The sequence below is a fragment of the Microtus oregoni genome, unplaced genomic scaffold (genome assembly GCF_018167655.1).
Source record: "Microtus oregoni isolate MIOR12 unplaced genomic scaffold, Mior012 000038F_ref0000394, whole genome shotgun sequence".
Lineage (NCBI taxonomy): Eukaryota > Metazoa > Chordata > Mammalia > Rodentia > Cricetidae > Microtus > Microtus oregoni.
In genome coordinates this window covers 19,474,926-19,492,343 of record NW_024543097.1, presented here as the reverse complement: position 1 = coordinate 19,492,343, position 17,418 = coordinate 19,474,926, and the positions used below count along the sequence as shown (strand labels likewise).

General features: G+C 37.9%; 1 protein-coding gene across 1 annotated transcript in view; it reads right to left on the bottom strand.

Annotated features, from left to right (window-relative positions):
* Positions 1–17,418, bottom strand: part of Slco4c1 (solute carrier organic anion transporter family member 4C1) — a 47,150-nt gene that overhangs the window by 6,200 nt on the left and 23,532 nt on the right. The window contains 8 exon segments of the mRNA XM_041631869.1: positions 3,015–3,205; positions 5,545–5,698; positions 10,552–10,747; positions 11,151–11,295; positions 12,476–12,594; positions 14,271–14,392; positions 14,897–14,993; positions 16,179–16,361. Of these exon segments, the coding sequence (XP_041487803.1) occupies positions 3,015–3,205; positions 5,545–5,698; positions 10,552–10,747; positions 11,151–11,295; positions 12,476–12,594; positions 14,271–14,392; positions 14,897–14,993; positions 16,179–16,361 (1,207 nt within the window).

Here is a 17,418-nt window from a genome sequence, read left to right as displayed (position 1 = left end):
GATAAAGCCACAAGAAATGATCTAGAGGAAATGGAAAGAGGAAGCCTGTGTAAACTACCAGAAGAGAAGTGGGCTGGTGCTGAAAAACAACAGTTTCTCAAATAAGTTACAGCTATGAGCAATAAGTGACTCAGCAGAATGTGGAGGAGGTCGCTGTTCTTCTGCACTCACCGCAGACTTACAACAGTTAAGCTATCAAACACTCAGTCATCAAATGAATGGACAAAGAAAATATGGTATGTGAAATACTAAGACCATGCAAGGAAAAGGAACTCTTTCCATTTGTACAGCATGGATTACTTAAATTGAGTACCCTCTACTGAGATGAAGATGAACCAGAAGGCATGAGTGCATGCTCTGCTTCCCATGTGGAAGGCATCAGGGTCATTAGAAGCATGAGCAAGCTGGTAAGATGGCTCGAGGGGTAAAAGTACTTGCTGCCAAGAGTGGTGACCTGGGTCCAGTCCGCAGGAACCACACCATAGAAGGAGAAAAGTGACTCTTGGAAGTTGTCATCTCACCGCCACACAAATGCCATGACGTATCTATACAATATACGTGCATACAAATACATAAAAGTTTTTAAATGTTCTTAAGAAGTAGAGAGTAAAGTGGTGATTGCCAGAGTCCATGGTCAAGGAAAAAGTTCAACTCTATCAAAGGCTACAAAGAGTTGATTTTGCAGGATAAATTCTGGAGATAGATTGCATAGTTCAGTGACTATATTGTATGTAAAGGCAGAACAGGCTCAACTACATTGCAAGTTCAAGACCAGGCTGGGTTATATTGGACCCTGCATTAACCCCTGAAATTTTTATTGTATTTTTGAAGTTTAGTAAGAGTAGATATTAATTATTTTCTACACCCTGAGAAATGCAATTTTGGGAGCAGGCTAGAGCACATGCAGACAAAATCCCCCAAACTAGCACAGTACACCCAGCCAGGGTGGAGGCAGTCCTGATGAGACTATAATACCCCAAGGGGCATTCTAACTAGTTTACATTCTATCAGTTTACATCTGCCTCCTGATGGGTCTCCATAAGGCTGCCAGATAACTATGAAAACCTCCAATAAATCACCCAGGACAAACAGGAGGAAAAGTCATCTCAGTTTCTAGAATGCCTCACAAAATCCCTCTTACAGTACACCAGTCTAGACCCTGAAAACACAGAGTGCAGAAAACTCCTTCTGACCTATTTCTCTTCCCAGAGCTCCCCTGACATTAAGTCCAAGGAGTAGGTTGTTAGCTAGAATCTCTCTCTCTCTCTCTCTCTCTCTCTCTCTCTCTCTCTCTCTCTCTCTCACACACACACACACACACACACACACGTGTATATATACATATATATTGTAGAAGGTAGACTATACGATTGACTTATATGTTGGAATTCTTTGGTGTAGGAGGTTCTTCTGTCTATGTGTTGCTTTCATTGGTTGAATAAAGAAACTGCCTTGGCCTTTTGATATTGTAGCACTTAGGTAGGTGGGGGTAGAATTCTGGGAGGAAGAAAGAGAGTCACACAGAAGGAGCCACCATGAAGCGTCCGGGTCAGACATGCTGAATCTTTCCCGGTAAGCCACGACCTTGTGGTGACATGCAGATTATTAGAAATGGTTATTGATTATTGAATCAAGATGTAAGAGTTAGCCAATAAGAGGCTACAGCTAATGGGCCAGGCAGTATTTGAATGAAAAAAATTACTTTCTACACACGTGTTCATATACATAAAAATGGTAACTATGTAAGATGATGGTTATAACATGAGGTAATAATTTCATATCATATGTGTATTTCAATGTATTTGATAGTACTACATATAGTTTTAATTGACTAGACATTTCAACAAGTCTGTAAAGCAACTCAAACTAGCTAGCATCAGTACAACCTCCCCAACCTCGTCCCCCCCCCAAAAAAACTTTTCATGACAGGGATTGCAGGCAGGGACCACTACACTTGGGTTAAAAATGTTATTATTATTGTTAGTATTTTTGAGTATCACTATTAACTAAGTTTCAAATACTCTGACATCTTCTAAAGTTGAGACTGAAATCACACATATAGGATAAGTATATAAAGTGAGGCAAGACAAAACAAGCTCTGAATTCAACAATATTAGTAATTTCTTAAATGACTGTTCAGTGACAATGAAGTGTGATATCAGCACACAAGGGAGTCATGTGAGAGGCAAAAAGAGGACTCATCTTGCTAAACAAGCAAATAAGTCAGGCACTGTGACACAAGCCTGTACCCCAGCATTTAGGAGCCCAAGACAGGAGAATCAGTGCAGGATTGAGGCCAGCCTGGGCTCATAGTGAACTGCTGTCTAAAAATATAAAATAAAACAAAACTACATGCATGAACAGGCAGGCAGCTAAGACATGTTTGGTATAATTTAAATTATTTTTCTTTTTACTGAATCCCTCAAATTCCCAGGCAAGGTTAACTACTAAATATAATTTAGAATCCATATACTTTCAACTTATTAAAAAATAGGAATGATAGTGGATTAATACCAAGAATCAAAGTGGTAAGAAAGAGAAAACCTGATGTTTGTAGTCAAGAGGCAGAAATTCTGCTGTTAGAAGGTAGAGACTCTTAACAGCCTTAAAGAAGGGGGAAAAAAAAAACAAAAACTAAAAATACCAACAAATACCCAGGTGACAGTTACCTTCTTAGCAGTTGAGAGGGAGTTGATTTGCCAGCACCCACTGTTTACTTTAGAATGGAGATCGCTGTGATCATGCCAGAATACTTGCACACAACTGAGCTAATCTCCATCTCACACTGGTCATGTGTGAACCAGCAGAGAGAGTGCTAAATGATTGTCACATCGGTGACAGTGAGACACTTCCACACATTAGCTTCTTTAAACCTCAGACATTTGGGCTTCTATGGTGTTCCGAAGGCAGGACGCATCAGGGTGTTATTGCTTGAATTAATCAAAGCCTAGCTTCACATCGAATTCCACAACATGCTTCTGTAGGATATGCAAGTTTCAGAGGACAACACTTACCTCAATATAGACACAGTTATCGGAGTACCTGCCATGAAAGTAAAGATAACTGTAATGAAGAAAATGCCAAGAAATATCGGCAAGTTTGCACACCGAGTTCTACATTTTCCAGCTTTAGTTTCAGAATCAAGACTTTCTGCAATTGGTGTGATTTCTATTTTCCTTTCAATACAGGAACAATTGTAATAAACCTGAAATTTAAACATGAAAAGATTAAAAGTTGTTTATTTTGAAAATATATTTACATCATTTTGTCGTTCTCCTAATCTATAGACAGTCAATGGTGCTGAGAGCAATTAACTCTAAGAAATTAAGCAAATAGTAACCAACCACACGTGTGATATTCAATCCCCCGTGTTTAACTTTGTGGCTGTTACTCCAACTTTTAGCCTATTATTGGCTCATGGCATAAAACAACTTGGCAAGAATACAACAGTTACACTCTTTCTCATGTTCTGCATATATTATTTTCGTAGAACATAACTGCCCAGACAATGTCTCTCTAGTAACTCTTCTTTTCCATTACAGGGGGCACAGAGGAATCGATGCCAACAGCCTCATTATGTGCGCTAGTTTGGAAGAACAAGCACTATAATTTTGATAAGGGCCACAGTAAAATTATCGCGTATACACTACAAGTTTATAAGTTTTCTAGAACACTCATGATAACAAAATAATAGAGGTTACTACATCTTTACTGTGAAAGTGACCTTACATATAAATAACTTACTAGTTGTTTTTCATATACTTACATATAGGCATAGATGTATGTCTATAATGACATGACATTGTAAAAGGTAAGAATAAAAAATCATGTATTAAATTTGTAAAAAATAGACAAATTATTTAGAAACTGTACTAAGACCTAAAGGCATTGTATATCTCAATGTTATCCTTAATGTAAACTTTTCAGACATTTTAAAATAACAAAATCATAGTGAAATAGGGAAGCCAAAGAAAGTGCTATTTTCATGGTTCCAAAGAGTAGTTATTTTCTCTGTGGTCAAGCAATTCTGGACTAAGGGCATCTATTTGGGAAGATTAATTATACAGATGATCCTACAATATGTGGTATTACATAGGCATCAATAAGATCTACAAACAAAATAAGCTCATTCAGTCTTAACACTTTAAAATTTCTATGACATGTATTTATTCATTGTGGGTAGGTAATTGTGTGTCACAGAACACGTCTGGAGGTAAAGCAACAAGTGATGGGAGCCTGTAACTCCACCGTGTGCGCTCTAGGGTTCAAATTCAGTTTTCCTTGCTTAACAGCAAGCACCTATACTTCCTGAGACCTGCTGGGGACTCCTGTCTGAACACCTTAAGAAGAGAAACTGACCACAGGATTTTCTGTCCTGCTCAGATTGTATAACTAAATAAAGGATGTGACAGAATTCTCAGCCAAAGTCAGACTTGTATCTGGGTCATTTGACAGAAAAAAATATTATTGCTGGAAAAAAATTCATGTGTTTATTATTTTAATACATGTGTAATCTTGTCAGTATGAAATAGTTCAAAGAAAAGTGTGTCTTGGGCTGAAGTTAAAAGTACCTGCTGCTCTTGCAGAGGAGCTGAGTTAAATTTCTATACCTACATAGTGGCTCAGAACATTCTGTAACTCCAGTTCCAGGGCATTTAACACCCTTTTCTGATGACCTTAGGCACCAGGTACAAACAAGTCACGTTCTTTAACTACAGGAAAATACTAGTTACTCAGTCACCTCGCAGGCAGTTCTGGCTCTACATGGCTGCCAAGCTCACTTATGGGATTTTGAGTCCTGATAATCGACAAAATACTAAATTTTATAAACGTGCTTGAAACTTAAAGCAGTGCTGCCTTCCAACTTCATGTGAGTGGCCTCCATTTTCAGGATAAAATCTTAAGCCCTCTTGCACTGCTTTTTCCCCCCTCTTTTCTTTTTTAGACAGGGCCTTACTATGTGGATGAGTGTGGCTTCAGACTCCCAGAGATCTCCCTGCCTCTGCCTATTGAGTACTGGGAATATGCAAATTGATGCCAATACAAGCAGTGTAGACCACAGGGATGGAGTCCAGTGCCTTAAACATAAAAGGCAAGCATCCTGCCTACTAAGATAGCTGCTTGGATTATCTGAAATTATTCAAGTATATAAGAAGAAATAATGTCTGTGTATAACAAAAAAATAAAATTAAATTTATATTTAGTGAATAAATGATTTGGATGATTACAATGTATTGGTGGTATGTGCAGTTTAAAAATAATTAATGAGTTTCATTATATTACTGATTAGTAACCATGCTAAAGGATCTCAAAATTGAGGAAAATAAACAATATAAAATGGTAATATAATTGCCATGTTGAGTTCATCAATAATTGCATGAGACATGAAGGAAGGAGTCTTATTCAGAGGAAGAGGCCAGGGTTGCTTAACTGGGAAGGCAGAGCAAGCCGAAGAGATTGAACAGCCCATTAAGAAGGTCAAGATGGCAATCACAACACACAGTGCATAGTGCTTCACTGAGGCAAAGTAGAAAACATGGCTACCTTTGGTTTCTTGTTTGAATTTGAGTTTAAACAACCCGCAAAGCAGGGAGAAAAATACTGGATTCCGTCACTTCCACAGAGAGGGTAATAATAGGACCGCAAACAGTTGCAATTGGCATTACAAGGAGCAGTCAAATTCCCCAGTTCTCCTGTTCTGTAAATGAGAAAGGACAGAGAAAGTAAATTTTTTGTGTTGTAATTCCTAAGGGACGTAGTTGTATCAGAAGTAGTTGTATCTTTTCATAGTGACTTTCAGTCACTCTCCACATGAATATCAAAGTAATAAAACAAAATTTCTGCTTCTCCATGTGACTTAGCATACAATTAACCTACCTCTATGCCTAGACTGAAACCTTAGAGGAGTGATGCTATCTTACTCAGCTTCACACTCTCATGACTCAACACAAGACCTACTTATCACCTGCTTCAGATGCATGTCTGAATGATTGAGTAGGTCAGGCTCTGGGAAACCTTCTTTGATTAGGGTAAACCTTAAGGGGGAAAGCTAGCAAATAAGAGTTATTAATAAGGCTTATCCCCCCCTCTCACACACACACATGAGAGAGAGAGAGAGAGAGAGAGAGAGAGAGAGAGAGAGAATAATAAAACAGTGAAAGTCTCAGTAAATGTCAAGGTTTCCCGGTGACAAACAGTTACAGTTCTGTGCATTATCTGTGAGATGGCTGGAACCATCCTCCACTGCTACCCATCAGTGGCAATGAAAAAGCGGCTATTTTTATTATTATTTATTTATTATTAAAAATGATTTGCAAACATCCCCAGTATGTGAGCAACATTTCTAAACCAAAAAAGTCAAAAAAATCATGTAGTTTAACTTTTTCATATCACCACAGAATCTGTCTTTGCAATGAGTAAATTTCCTGATTTCAGTCTCTGTGAGGTTGTATTTATACCCTCTCTTCTGGTCTGTGTGAAGTCACAGAAGTCCCAAAATACAGGGACACAGAAGTCCCAATATATAGGGGCTCACAAGTCCCAATACACAGGGGCACAAAAGTCCCAATAAACAGGGGCACAGGCACAGAAGTCCCAATATAAAGATTTACTCTGTTCAAAGATGCTTCCCTAGTGTCTCACCTATTCATTCATTCCACAATGTATCTGAAGCAGGTGATAAGTAGGACTTGTGTTGAGTAATGAGAGCATGAAGATGAATAAGTTAGCATCATTCTTCAAAAATTTCAGTCTAGGCACAAAGGTAATTAGCTAATTGTATGTTAATCCGCTGGCTGTGGTTTACTGGTACGTACAGACACATTTTAGAAGCTCCAAGGCAGGACAACTATCGTGAAAAATGGCTTTGAGAAAGGAGACCTGAGAAACTACCTCCTATATGAGTCTTAAAGATGAGCAAAATTTAGCCACACAGTGGGTAATTGGAAGAGGCTCAATGGAGCAGAGAAGGAACTATGTTCCTATGAGATGTCAAGGTCAAGATTAATGTTTGCCTCAAGGGCCTTGTTAAAAAATGAATGGATGTTAATTATTAGAAGTATATATGCCCATATTCAGCAGTGATATTGCCAAAAGTTCACCAAAAATATTTTGATACATTCTTTATATGTATGGATGTATGTATACACGTTTCCATCTGTGTAAGTGAACATATATGTGTGTGTCTGAGGTTAACATTGGATAGCCTCATCGACCACTTTCTTAGTTGAGATGGTATCTCTCACGAACCCCACAGATCTCTGGTACAGGCTGGTCTAGCTAGCCAGCTTTCTCTGGGGATCCACAGTCCCTGTCTTTTGAGTGATGGAGTTAAAGGTAAACCACCACGCCCATCAGCATTATATCGGTTCTGGGTATATGCACTCAGTTCTCAGCCTTGCTCAGCAGGCATTTATCCTCTCAAGTTGCACAGAGTATTTGGAATTGGAATTGGAGGGAAAAAGACCAGTTACAACACCTGAAACAACTGGTCAAAACATACATAAGTGTCAAATGTGTAAACTTGTTTTAATTAAAAAATTTTCTACCAAAAAAAAAAGAAACCAAACCACAACTTGATTCTAAGAAAGATTGGAGAAAACTTTTAAACATATAATCAGCAAGATTTGGAGATTGGCATATGATGAAGCCCTATTTCAAGGAATTCAAAGGCACTCCCAGTTCCGAAGAAGAGATAACCACTCTGGCTTTACATAAATATTAAGTGTATGAGTCTCAAGTTGGCAGATAATTGAACCAAGGTTAAAAAATGTAATACCCATTTGCATGTGTATTTAACAGAAATCATGACAGTGATAATATCTACCACATAGAGTGGAGATAGATCTTACTTTTTGACGTTGTGACACACACTCTATTCTATAGTTCACTCTGAAAACTTCATAAATTATAGTGGGCTAGGTGGAGTTCTGGGGAGGTCTGCTTACTTCAGGTTCACACAATGAATCTCAGATGTCCTATCTTAGGCAGAGTAGTGGAAACATAACTGAAAGAGGGAACCATAGCCAGAGATGAGAAAGGCTCATTCCAGCAACTAGAAGCAAAATATATAAACCAATGAAACATCAAAGTTTTTAAAAATAATTTATCACACTGGAAAATGTTGTTATGTAAGTAGTAAGCAGAGAAGTTTGTGAGGGGGGAGGATCAACGTAGGAGGGAGAGAACAAGTTGTTGGGAAATGGAAAGCAAAAGTTAGAGTGTAAGGGGCTGGAAAGATGGCTGAGATGGTGGGGACACATGTCACCAAGTCTGATGACCTGAGCTCAGAGTCTGGAACCCACATACAAGGAGGGAACAAGTGGTTCTCTGCATACAAATGGATTAGTAAATATGAAGGCACTCTTTCCTTCTGACTAAAGTACCTTCTTTGTAGCTATGCCCTACAAAATGCTGCCACAAGTTTCTTTGTCAAACTCAGTCAGTTTTGTTACAAAAGGGTGATAGTCTCTACCTAGTGAAAACTTAGCATGGACAACAGAAAGGAGACTAGACAAAAACAGCCCTTGGCACTTAGGTTAGTAATATAAAGCTTCACAATAGTTCCAATTCAGAATTTCCAATATGCGTCATTTTATTTATAAACACACACTGAAAATACAGAGAGTGCAAGATGTCCTCATGCAAAGCCCAATAGAAATCATGAAAGAAATATATATCTTTTATCATCAAGCTTCAATTTCTCTGTATTTTATGAAAATTATGACAAGGGATGAAAAGGGAAAAAAAACTAGTAGAAAACCAGTAAATACTAGCTTTGAAATATATTTACTTTCTTCTTTCTTTAATTACCCCCCCACCAAAGACAGGGACTCTTTCAGTAGTCCTGACTGCCCTGGGAATTGCTATGTAGATCAGGCTGGTTTCAGATTCAGAGATCCACCTGCCTCTGCCTCCCAAGTGCTGGGATTAAGGCGTGCGCCACCACACCTGGCTTGTGAAGTGTATTTTCAACATTTCCATTTTGTTGTTGTTGTTGTTGTTATTTCCAGACATGTAACCTGAACTGCACTCAAACTGGTGGCTGGAAGTAGCCTTTACTTTCAATAACATCTAAACCCTCACTCAGCACAGCATCCTTTCTCCCTTGCCTTCTCTTCAGCTCCGTAAAACCTTCAAACTCCGTTTTCCTTTAGGTCATGAGGATTTGCTAAGTATGCTCAAATAAAATTGAAAAGACCTCTTTCTGTGAATGCTACAGAACTTTCTGGAGCTCCAGTCACCCACCCCGTTGTTCATTCAGCATTTTGTTTTTCAATCTCTGTTTGAGAGGAAGAATTTACTATATCTGTAAGAGGAAATGTGAAGAGGTGTTGACCAAATGTAATGGAGCTTAACCAAACATTTGTGGAGAACACTCGGCATCCTATTAACTTGAAGGAATGACAGACATGTGAATATAACTACAAATCAAGACTATTGTTATTGGCAAACATTTCTAAATGAACTTAATGTCATATAAATGCAGTATTGCACAAAATCATGAAATCCCATACCTGGAGTGACCTCTCTCAATAGCCAAGAACACATGCAATGAAATAATCAAAACATCACAATGAGGGTCCCAGGCACACTGCTATACCCTCTCACCTGCCTTGCCTGATCTACTTCTGGTGGCTCAGCAATCCATAGCAAAACAAACCTGGCCAAGGAAACTTGCTAGGGGGAGAAACCTGCCTTCAGGACAGAACAAGAAGCCATTTATTTCTCTAAAATGAACATGAACTTCAGTGTAAATAGAACAGAAAGTATTTTGCAGGTTTAGTTTTATTTTAGTATTTTTTTTAGTATATTTCAAACCAAATAAGAGGATTCTATCATACAGAATAACTTCTGCTTAGGAGTGGAGCACATGGCTTTAAGTCCAGCACTAGGAGGCAAAGGCAAGTGGATCTCTGAGTTTAAAGCCAAAACTAGGTCTACAGAGTAAGTTCCAGGACAGTCAGGGATACTTTGTGTCAAAAAACAAAATAGCTTTTATTATAAAACGTTTAAGTTAATATGGAATTAGGTTGTTAAATTCTCTCTAGGATGTTGCCTTAGTCTGCTTTTTGTAGCTATAACAAAATGCAAAGAGAACAACTTACAAAGACTTTAGGTTTGCATGAAAAAAAAGAGAGCTAAAGGTTAGGAGGTCAAGCAAAAGGAAGCAGGATCTGCTTGGCCTCTCATGATAGAAGAAGAGATCAAAGGGCAGAACGGAGAGGACTGGGTATTGTGGGTGCTTCTTCACTATCATATATAAATCCATACAAGACAAACTCCGTACTTTTTTTCTCTTTGAATCCCTGAGCCAAACACCTTGCCTTTAAACTGCTAATTTAACTAATACCTAGAGCTTTCAAGAAGGCACAAAATATTCAAATTAAAACAAAACCAAATTCCACAAAAATTTTACACTGAAACAAATAGACAAAATGTTTCTGCATTTTTCAAAGGGCAATTCCTAATCATCTGTATTGAGAAAGGAAATACTTGAAAGTACATACATAATATCTGACATGAATGTAAAAAGCATTGAAATATATTTACCCATTATATGATTCAGAAACACCAGCAAATGGCTCATTTTCACATTTTGCATAAATAAATACAAAACTCAGCATAAGTGCTACTCCAGATGTAAAGAATGCAAACTTCATTGTGTTTTTACACTTCATTTTGAATTTTGAAACAAGAACACCACCTAAGATTTGACCAAGAGCAGCTCCAGGGATTAAAACAGCCCCTAATGAGAAGTAAGATAATGAAAAACAGACAATTATGCTCTGTTACTCATACTGACAATGGGAAAATATCAAAACCAGCACCACCATGGCCTCCACAAACCAAAGCATTTACCTGACATATAAAACACACACACACACACACACACACACATGCACAAAAAAAAATGTCATAGATACGGGGAGTGGAAAGTTAACAAAATTAGGTATTAACAGAATTAATATATTCTTCTTAACCCAATTTTTTCTGTCATAAGTTGACACAGAACACTGATCACAGAGGATCAGAAACTTCTACCCAAAACTTCAAGGTGTGCACTAATCCACAATGATCTACTCTCCCAAGAAAAACACCGCACTTAAGTAGAATCAGCATACCAGGTGATAACAGAGAAAGGCTTTTACCTCCAAGCGTAGCTGCAAAGCTGGATGTCATTCCAAATTGATGTTCTATAAATTTAGGCAAAAAGGTGGCAAATCCCGTAGTAACTAATGCTTCAGAAGTGGTTGATAGAACTAAACATATAAAGACAGTATTCCTCATCAAATTCTAAGGAAAAATATAGTTCAAATGAATAACTGGTTACAGAGCAAAGTGTGATGCTTACACAGACACATAATAAAATGCAAACACTTTAACTCAGGGTTCCTTCTTGCAGGCAAATATAGTTTCAACTAATTGATAGACACACACACACGCATGCACAGGTGAGGAATTTTGTATGTGGGACACCTAAGGAATTGACAGATGATTCACTACTTGGGTCATTATGCTCTTATTGCTCTCAAGAGGCCAACAGATGAGGCAAAAGCCCATTTGGGAAGGTTCCCCTTTCTAGGATTAGAGTAAATATCTATACTGTAAATTTACCTCTGTTAGGTGACTTAAAATAGATTTAAATTCCTGAATCCAATAAATGGGAAACTTGAAACTGAGCATGGATGAATACTATTTCATAATTATAGCACTGAGTAACTTAAGAACCTTTGATAGGTATAGAGTTAAGTAACTACACAGGTAGTTATACTGCCAGTTCTCTCATAATATTAGTTCATAAACCTAACACACCAAATTTCGAAATATGAAGGACAGACAAGAACATTGGCAGTGTAGTGGTGAGCACAGCCACCTGGTCAGAATAGGTGAAAACATTCACAGAGCTCTGCAGGGGAGGAGTTCTAACAGAGGACTTCTCAACTTTCAGTAGGAAGGAAGAAATAACAACAGAGACAATTGAGAATGAGGAGGCATGATCCAAAAGGAAGAAGACTTAAAAGCAGATGAGGTCAGTGACAATTGATTATTGCATGCCATAAGGGAAATGGTATGGAATGGCAGGTTACATATAATGAGGAAGCACTGAAAATATTGCCAAGGAAGTAAATCATGCTCTTTCAGTTTTTCTATTCTGGAGCTCAAAGGGCAAGAAAACTCAGTCTGAAATGTTATGGATAAAAGCTTCCAGAGTAATTGTTAGGAAAATAATTGTAAAATGCTGTGAGGGCGCATGCGTGTTTACTTATACATGTATGTAAGATGGATACATACATAGTAAGCACTGTGTTACTATGAGCCTGTGGGGGAAATTCACACACATATACACCCACACCCACACCCAAATGAGAGAGAGAGAGAGAGAGAGAGAGAGAGAGAGAGAGAGAGAGAGAGGAGTATATACACTCCTCACACACAAATGAGAGAGTGTGTGTGGGGGGGACTTCTCTTTTACCTTAATAGCCATTGGAAAATCTTTAATACTTTTTCCAAAATTTTCATCTGCATGTTGGAAGGAAGTACAACTATTCTGATGAGTCTGGGAAGTTTTGCCAGCTTGAATTTTCGCTGTTCCTGGATGGGAGAGGGAGCAAACAAGCTTGTTTTGCTGTTTACCGTTTCACTAATCATGTTTAAATTTACTTGCTCTTTAGTTGGTATGCACTCTGTTGAGTACGTAGATTCCACTAGAGGTCAGTTTTCTTCTGTTACTAAAGTTGTTTAAATCTCTATGTCCGTCACTGGGCTGTGCTAAAGGCCAATATTCATTACCACTCATGGAGGTCAGCCAGGTGTGTTGGCTCAGGTCTGTTTTCTCAGCACTCAGGAGGTTATGCCAAAAGAACTGACCAAAGTCTGTGGTCACACTGTCAGCCTGGGCTGGAATGTGAGACCTTGTTTAAAACTTACAAAACCAAGCATACCAACTGAGAAATGGAGTTCCAATCAGTGTAAATATTAATGTTTAGTCAATGAATTTCAATTTAATGACAGGGTTTTGCTCCCAATATATATTATTCCTCATTTGAGTCTGCTAACAGTCCTTGTTCATTTGAATTGTTGTTGTAGGCAGTCTTTATAGATTAGAATACATGTGTGGCTGTTTTCCTTTGTTCACTAAAGAAAGAGATAGGCACATGCTAGGGGGTGAAGTAATATTTGCTGTCATTTATTGTGAATCTTTGTTTAAACCATAGTTCTGTGAAAATGCTGAGAAAGCATCATGTGGCATTAGAATGGAATGGCCCAGGGTGGTAAAGATACCAATGCATTCACCTGCTTCCAGGGTATTGAGTTTTATTTTAGCCCTCTCCACACACCTCCCCCGATACTCACCCTCATCCACTCACCACCCCACACTCACCTTCACCCATCACCCAACCCCCCACACTTCCACACCTCCACACACACTTCTCCACCTCCACACACTTTCCCACTCCTCCACACACCTCTAGCCACTTCAATTCACCTCCACACAACTCCAGATATCTCCACATACCTCCATACACCTCCACACACTTCCCTGCACCTCCACACACTTCCCCTCACCTTCACATACCTCCACACATGTCTATACATCTTCACACACCTTCACACACCTCCACACATGCCCACACATGCCCACACACGCCCACACACGTCCACACACCACCACACTCCTCCACACACATCTACGCACCTCCAAAAGCTTTGTTGCAAATGACAGTAAAAACAAATGTCTTCAAGTTTGAGAAACATGCTTCAGAAGCAAGAAGCCATAAAAGAAGGGACATTCATTTCTACTAAGTTGTTTTTCAATGACTATCTAGTATTGAAATATGGTTTATAAATTAATACGTGACAGACTGAGTTTGAGGACAAGTGAAAATATAAGGACTTGTACAACTATCAATAATTAGCTTGAATGATTTAACACAGATTGATCCTTGACACCAATGACTAACTGAACATGAGATACTAATTGACAATTGTATCTTGCATGTACATAGACAAGAGTTAAGATAAAATACAAGGAAAAGTTTAGTGAAAAGTTCTTAGTACTCACTAAACGTAAATCGTAATAAAATAATCCATAAATATTACTGTCTCTGTGAATATTTTCTAAGAAGTTATATTTCAAAAGTATGTATTGGCAGACCATGAAGGTCTAAAAGTAAGCAAGGTGATTCTATAATTCTTATTAATCATCTTGAAAACAACTAACCTAAAATTACAATAAAGCTTTCTTTATAAAAATGAGATGGATTTACCTGGCAAATACTTTGGGAAACAGGAGAAGGGAATTATCAAAGACCAAGCAAAGAGCCATGCTAAAAGAAACCCAATCCACCAGGCACCCAACCACCGGGGATCATCCTCAGTGACATCAGAACTGTAAGGACAGAAAAAGTCAAAATTCATTCAGTCATAATTAGTATTTGGTCATAACAATCAGATGTCTAATAATTCAGGTGCAAAGGGTAGGCTTTTACAGTTTTTAAAGCTGTCTTGAAGTCAGCACAATGAGTTAGATAGTGAATAAGATATATACAGGTATAAATGAGGTTTAAAAACAATGGTAGGGAAAGAAGCATAAAGATGGCAAACATGGCGCCTAAAGAGATGACTTCATGGTTAAGAGCATTTAATGTTCTCGTGAAGGAAAAACTAATTTTAACTGAATTATTATTCTTGACCCAAAGGGTCTATAAAATATATTTTTAAAAATCTCCAGTGATCCTATTAGACATCTTTATTTATGAATAAATGCATTATTAGGCTAAGAGATGTAAAAAGCAGTGCAGACACAGTGTCATATAAAAAGAGTGTACACTGTCCTGAATTCCTTCATGACATTCGGAAAGAAAAATTCAAAGAAAAACAGATATTGCCTTGCCTTTGTACCAGGGAAACATCAATATACAATGTCAACAGCTGTCCACCCAACACATAGCCAATGGCAGGGCCTAGGATTGACATAGAGTATCCGATTCCTAGGAAAAGATTAAAGGCATTAGGAATGATCATATAAACAGCTTTGCTCAACATTCTAACAACAGTGAAGAAAAATATGTTACTAAGGAAAATTCCTAATGATTCGACCTACATCAAAATTACAGAGATCTAAAAAAATAGCAGGTGAAAGGTATCATTTAGATAGCAGTTATGTCAAGGAATTTAAAAATATTGACTCACTATAAAAATCACTTGATTATAATAATAGGAGTTCCACCCAGTAATTATAAATCTGTGTTGTGGAGATTGTGCATAGACTGTTTTCCTTTTAGCTATAATTATTGTTTACAATTCTGTTGAAGGAAACAAGGTGAAGTAAGAAGTCCCCACACTCTACACCAGCTTGGAAAGCTTTCTTTGTTTACTGTGTAGCAGAGTTTAACACCTAGATATGTCCATAAGCCTATGCCTCATTTGTTTGTTTATTTTTTTTTTTTTTGGTTTGTTTTTTGAGAAAAGGTTTCCCTGTGTAACCCTTGGCTGTCCTGGAAATCACTCAGTGGAACAGGCTGGCCTCAAAATCACAGAAATCCACCTGCCTCTGCCTCCCGAGTTCTAGGATTAAAGTTCTGGCGATAGGTCTATTTCTTAAAAGCAAAAGCAAGCCATTCATCATTAGTCACGATTCGTAGTGAGATCTATCACTTTTTAAATCAGTAGAGATAAACAGCTTACTTCTGGCTACTAGATATTCATATTGTTGTCATTTATAACAAAGCATTTACAAAATGAAATGTACTGTATTGACACCTTCTAAACTTTTTTATTTGTTGCTAATTTTCCTCTCTCTCTCTCTCTCTCTCTCTCTCTCTCCCTCTCTCTCCTCTGAGTAAAATTCCCTGGAGTTTACACAATCAAGACAGAAGCTGTTGACCTGCTTTCACCTATATTCATAGTGTCAACATGGTCTGGATAGATGACAATAGAACCATTGTGCATCCTAGTAACCGACTTGTTAGGACAGTAAACAATTAGACGAAGTACGAAGTATGATCGCATTTACCTATTTGAAGTGCCCATGGCATTACAATGAAATTGGATTTGTTTGTCTGTTGTTTCTCCCTTAGAGATAGGGATAGAATTCGTACTAAGCAAACACTCTTCCAACACTCCCTACATAGTGAACGAACAATTAATCAAAACGATAATAAGAGCTCACTCACCTATATAGAGAGAAGATTTGTGTGTGGGCACAGAGTCATCAATAAAGGCTGTTCCCAGGGTGTAGAGCGGAGTTCCTCCAGTCCCCAGCAATAGTTGTCCCAGGATGAAGACATACAAGTAATTAGAAAGCAAAGAGTCTGATGATGCACACCTCGTACCATTCCTTGTTGTTAAACAAGTATCTTTAGTGGAGGGGAAGAGTTGTAAATTTGAAGTTTAGCCAACAACTTAAATTATCAACTTACATTTACCTAAGATATTTCTTCATTTTCATTGCATTTAAAACAGATAAAGGTATATACAAAAACAAACCAACAAAAAGTATATATACTTGAAAACATATAGGAGTTGCTCTCATGCCAAAATGTAGACTATAAAGAAATACTACTTAAGATTTGAATCTAAGAAGTTTGCTGGTAACCAATTTAAGTATCTCAATGAAGATAAGGGGTCAAACAATAAAAGTAAAAACTGCAGTTACCTCTTCAGTCAAGTGCTCAGGGTATACGCTAATGAGCCCATGGAAACGGGAGAGAAAGCACAAAGTAGAAATAAAAGAACAAGCTACTAGAAATAGAACAGGTAAAGGGGAATAAAGACGGGAGGACTTACCAAGAGAAAAAAATACTCTTGACACGTGTGCATAAATACGACAAACTTAAAACCCTAAGACTTTGGTGAGGGATACAGGATTGGTTTGGTAGTAAACCAGCACTTGCTACTCATGCAGAGGACCCTGGTCCAACTTGCCGCAGCCACGTGATAGCTCACAGCTCCTTTTAACCTTCTTTTAACCTCCACAGGCACCAGACATACGTCTGGTGCACAGACATACAGGCAGGCAAAACAATCATTGACAGAAAATAACTAAAGTGTTTTTAAAATTCTCAAAAGAGAAAAGGTGAGACAGCAAGTTACAGATAGAAAAGCCATACAAAAGCAATCAAGTAAATGTATAATCAGTTAGAATAAGAAAAGAGATACACATTCCAAACTAAATGAAGAGAGGCTTATAATTTCAAGAGCATAGAGCAAGGGAACTGAATGCAGGACTTTCCACCATGAAAGACCCTTGTAAAAAGCTAATGGGTTTACAAGTGAACATGTATAACATGTTACTTATGCAGAAACTGCTAAAGATGAGTAGTTGTGTTTCCCAATAACATGGATAAAGTAAGGAAATAACAAAATTGAATCAATGAAAGATGATGTGATTCACACATTTTTTTCTTTTAATGG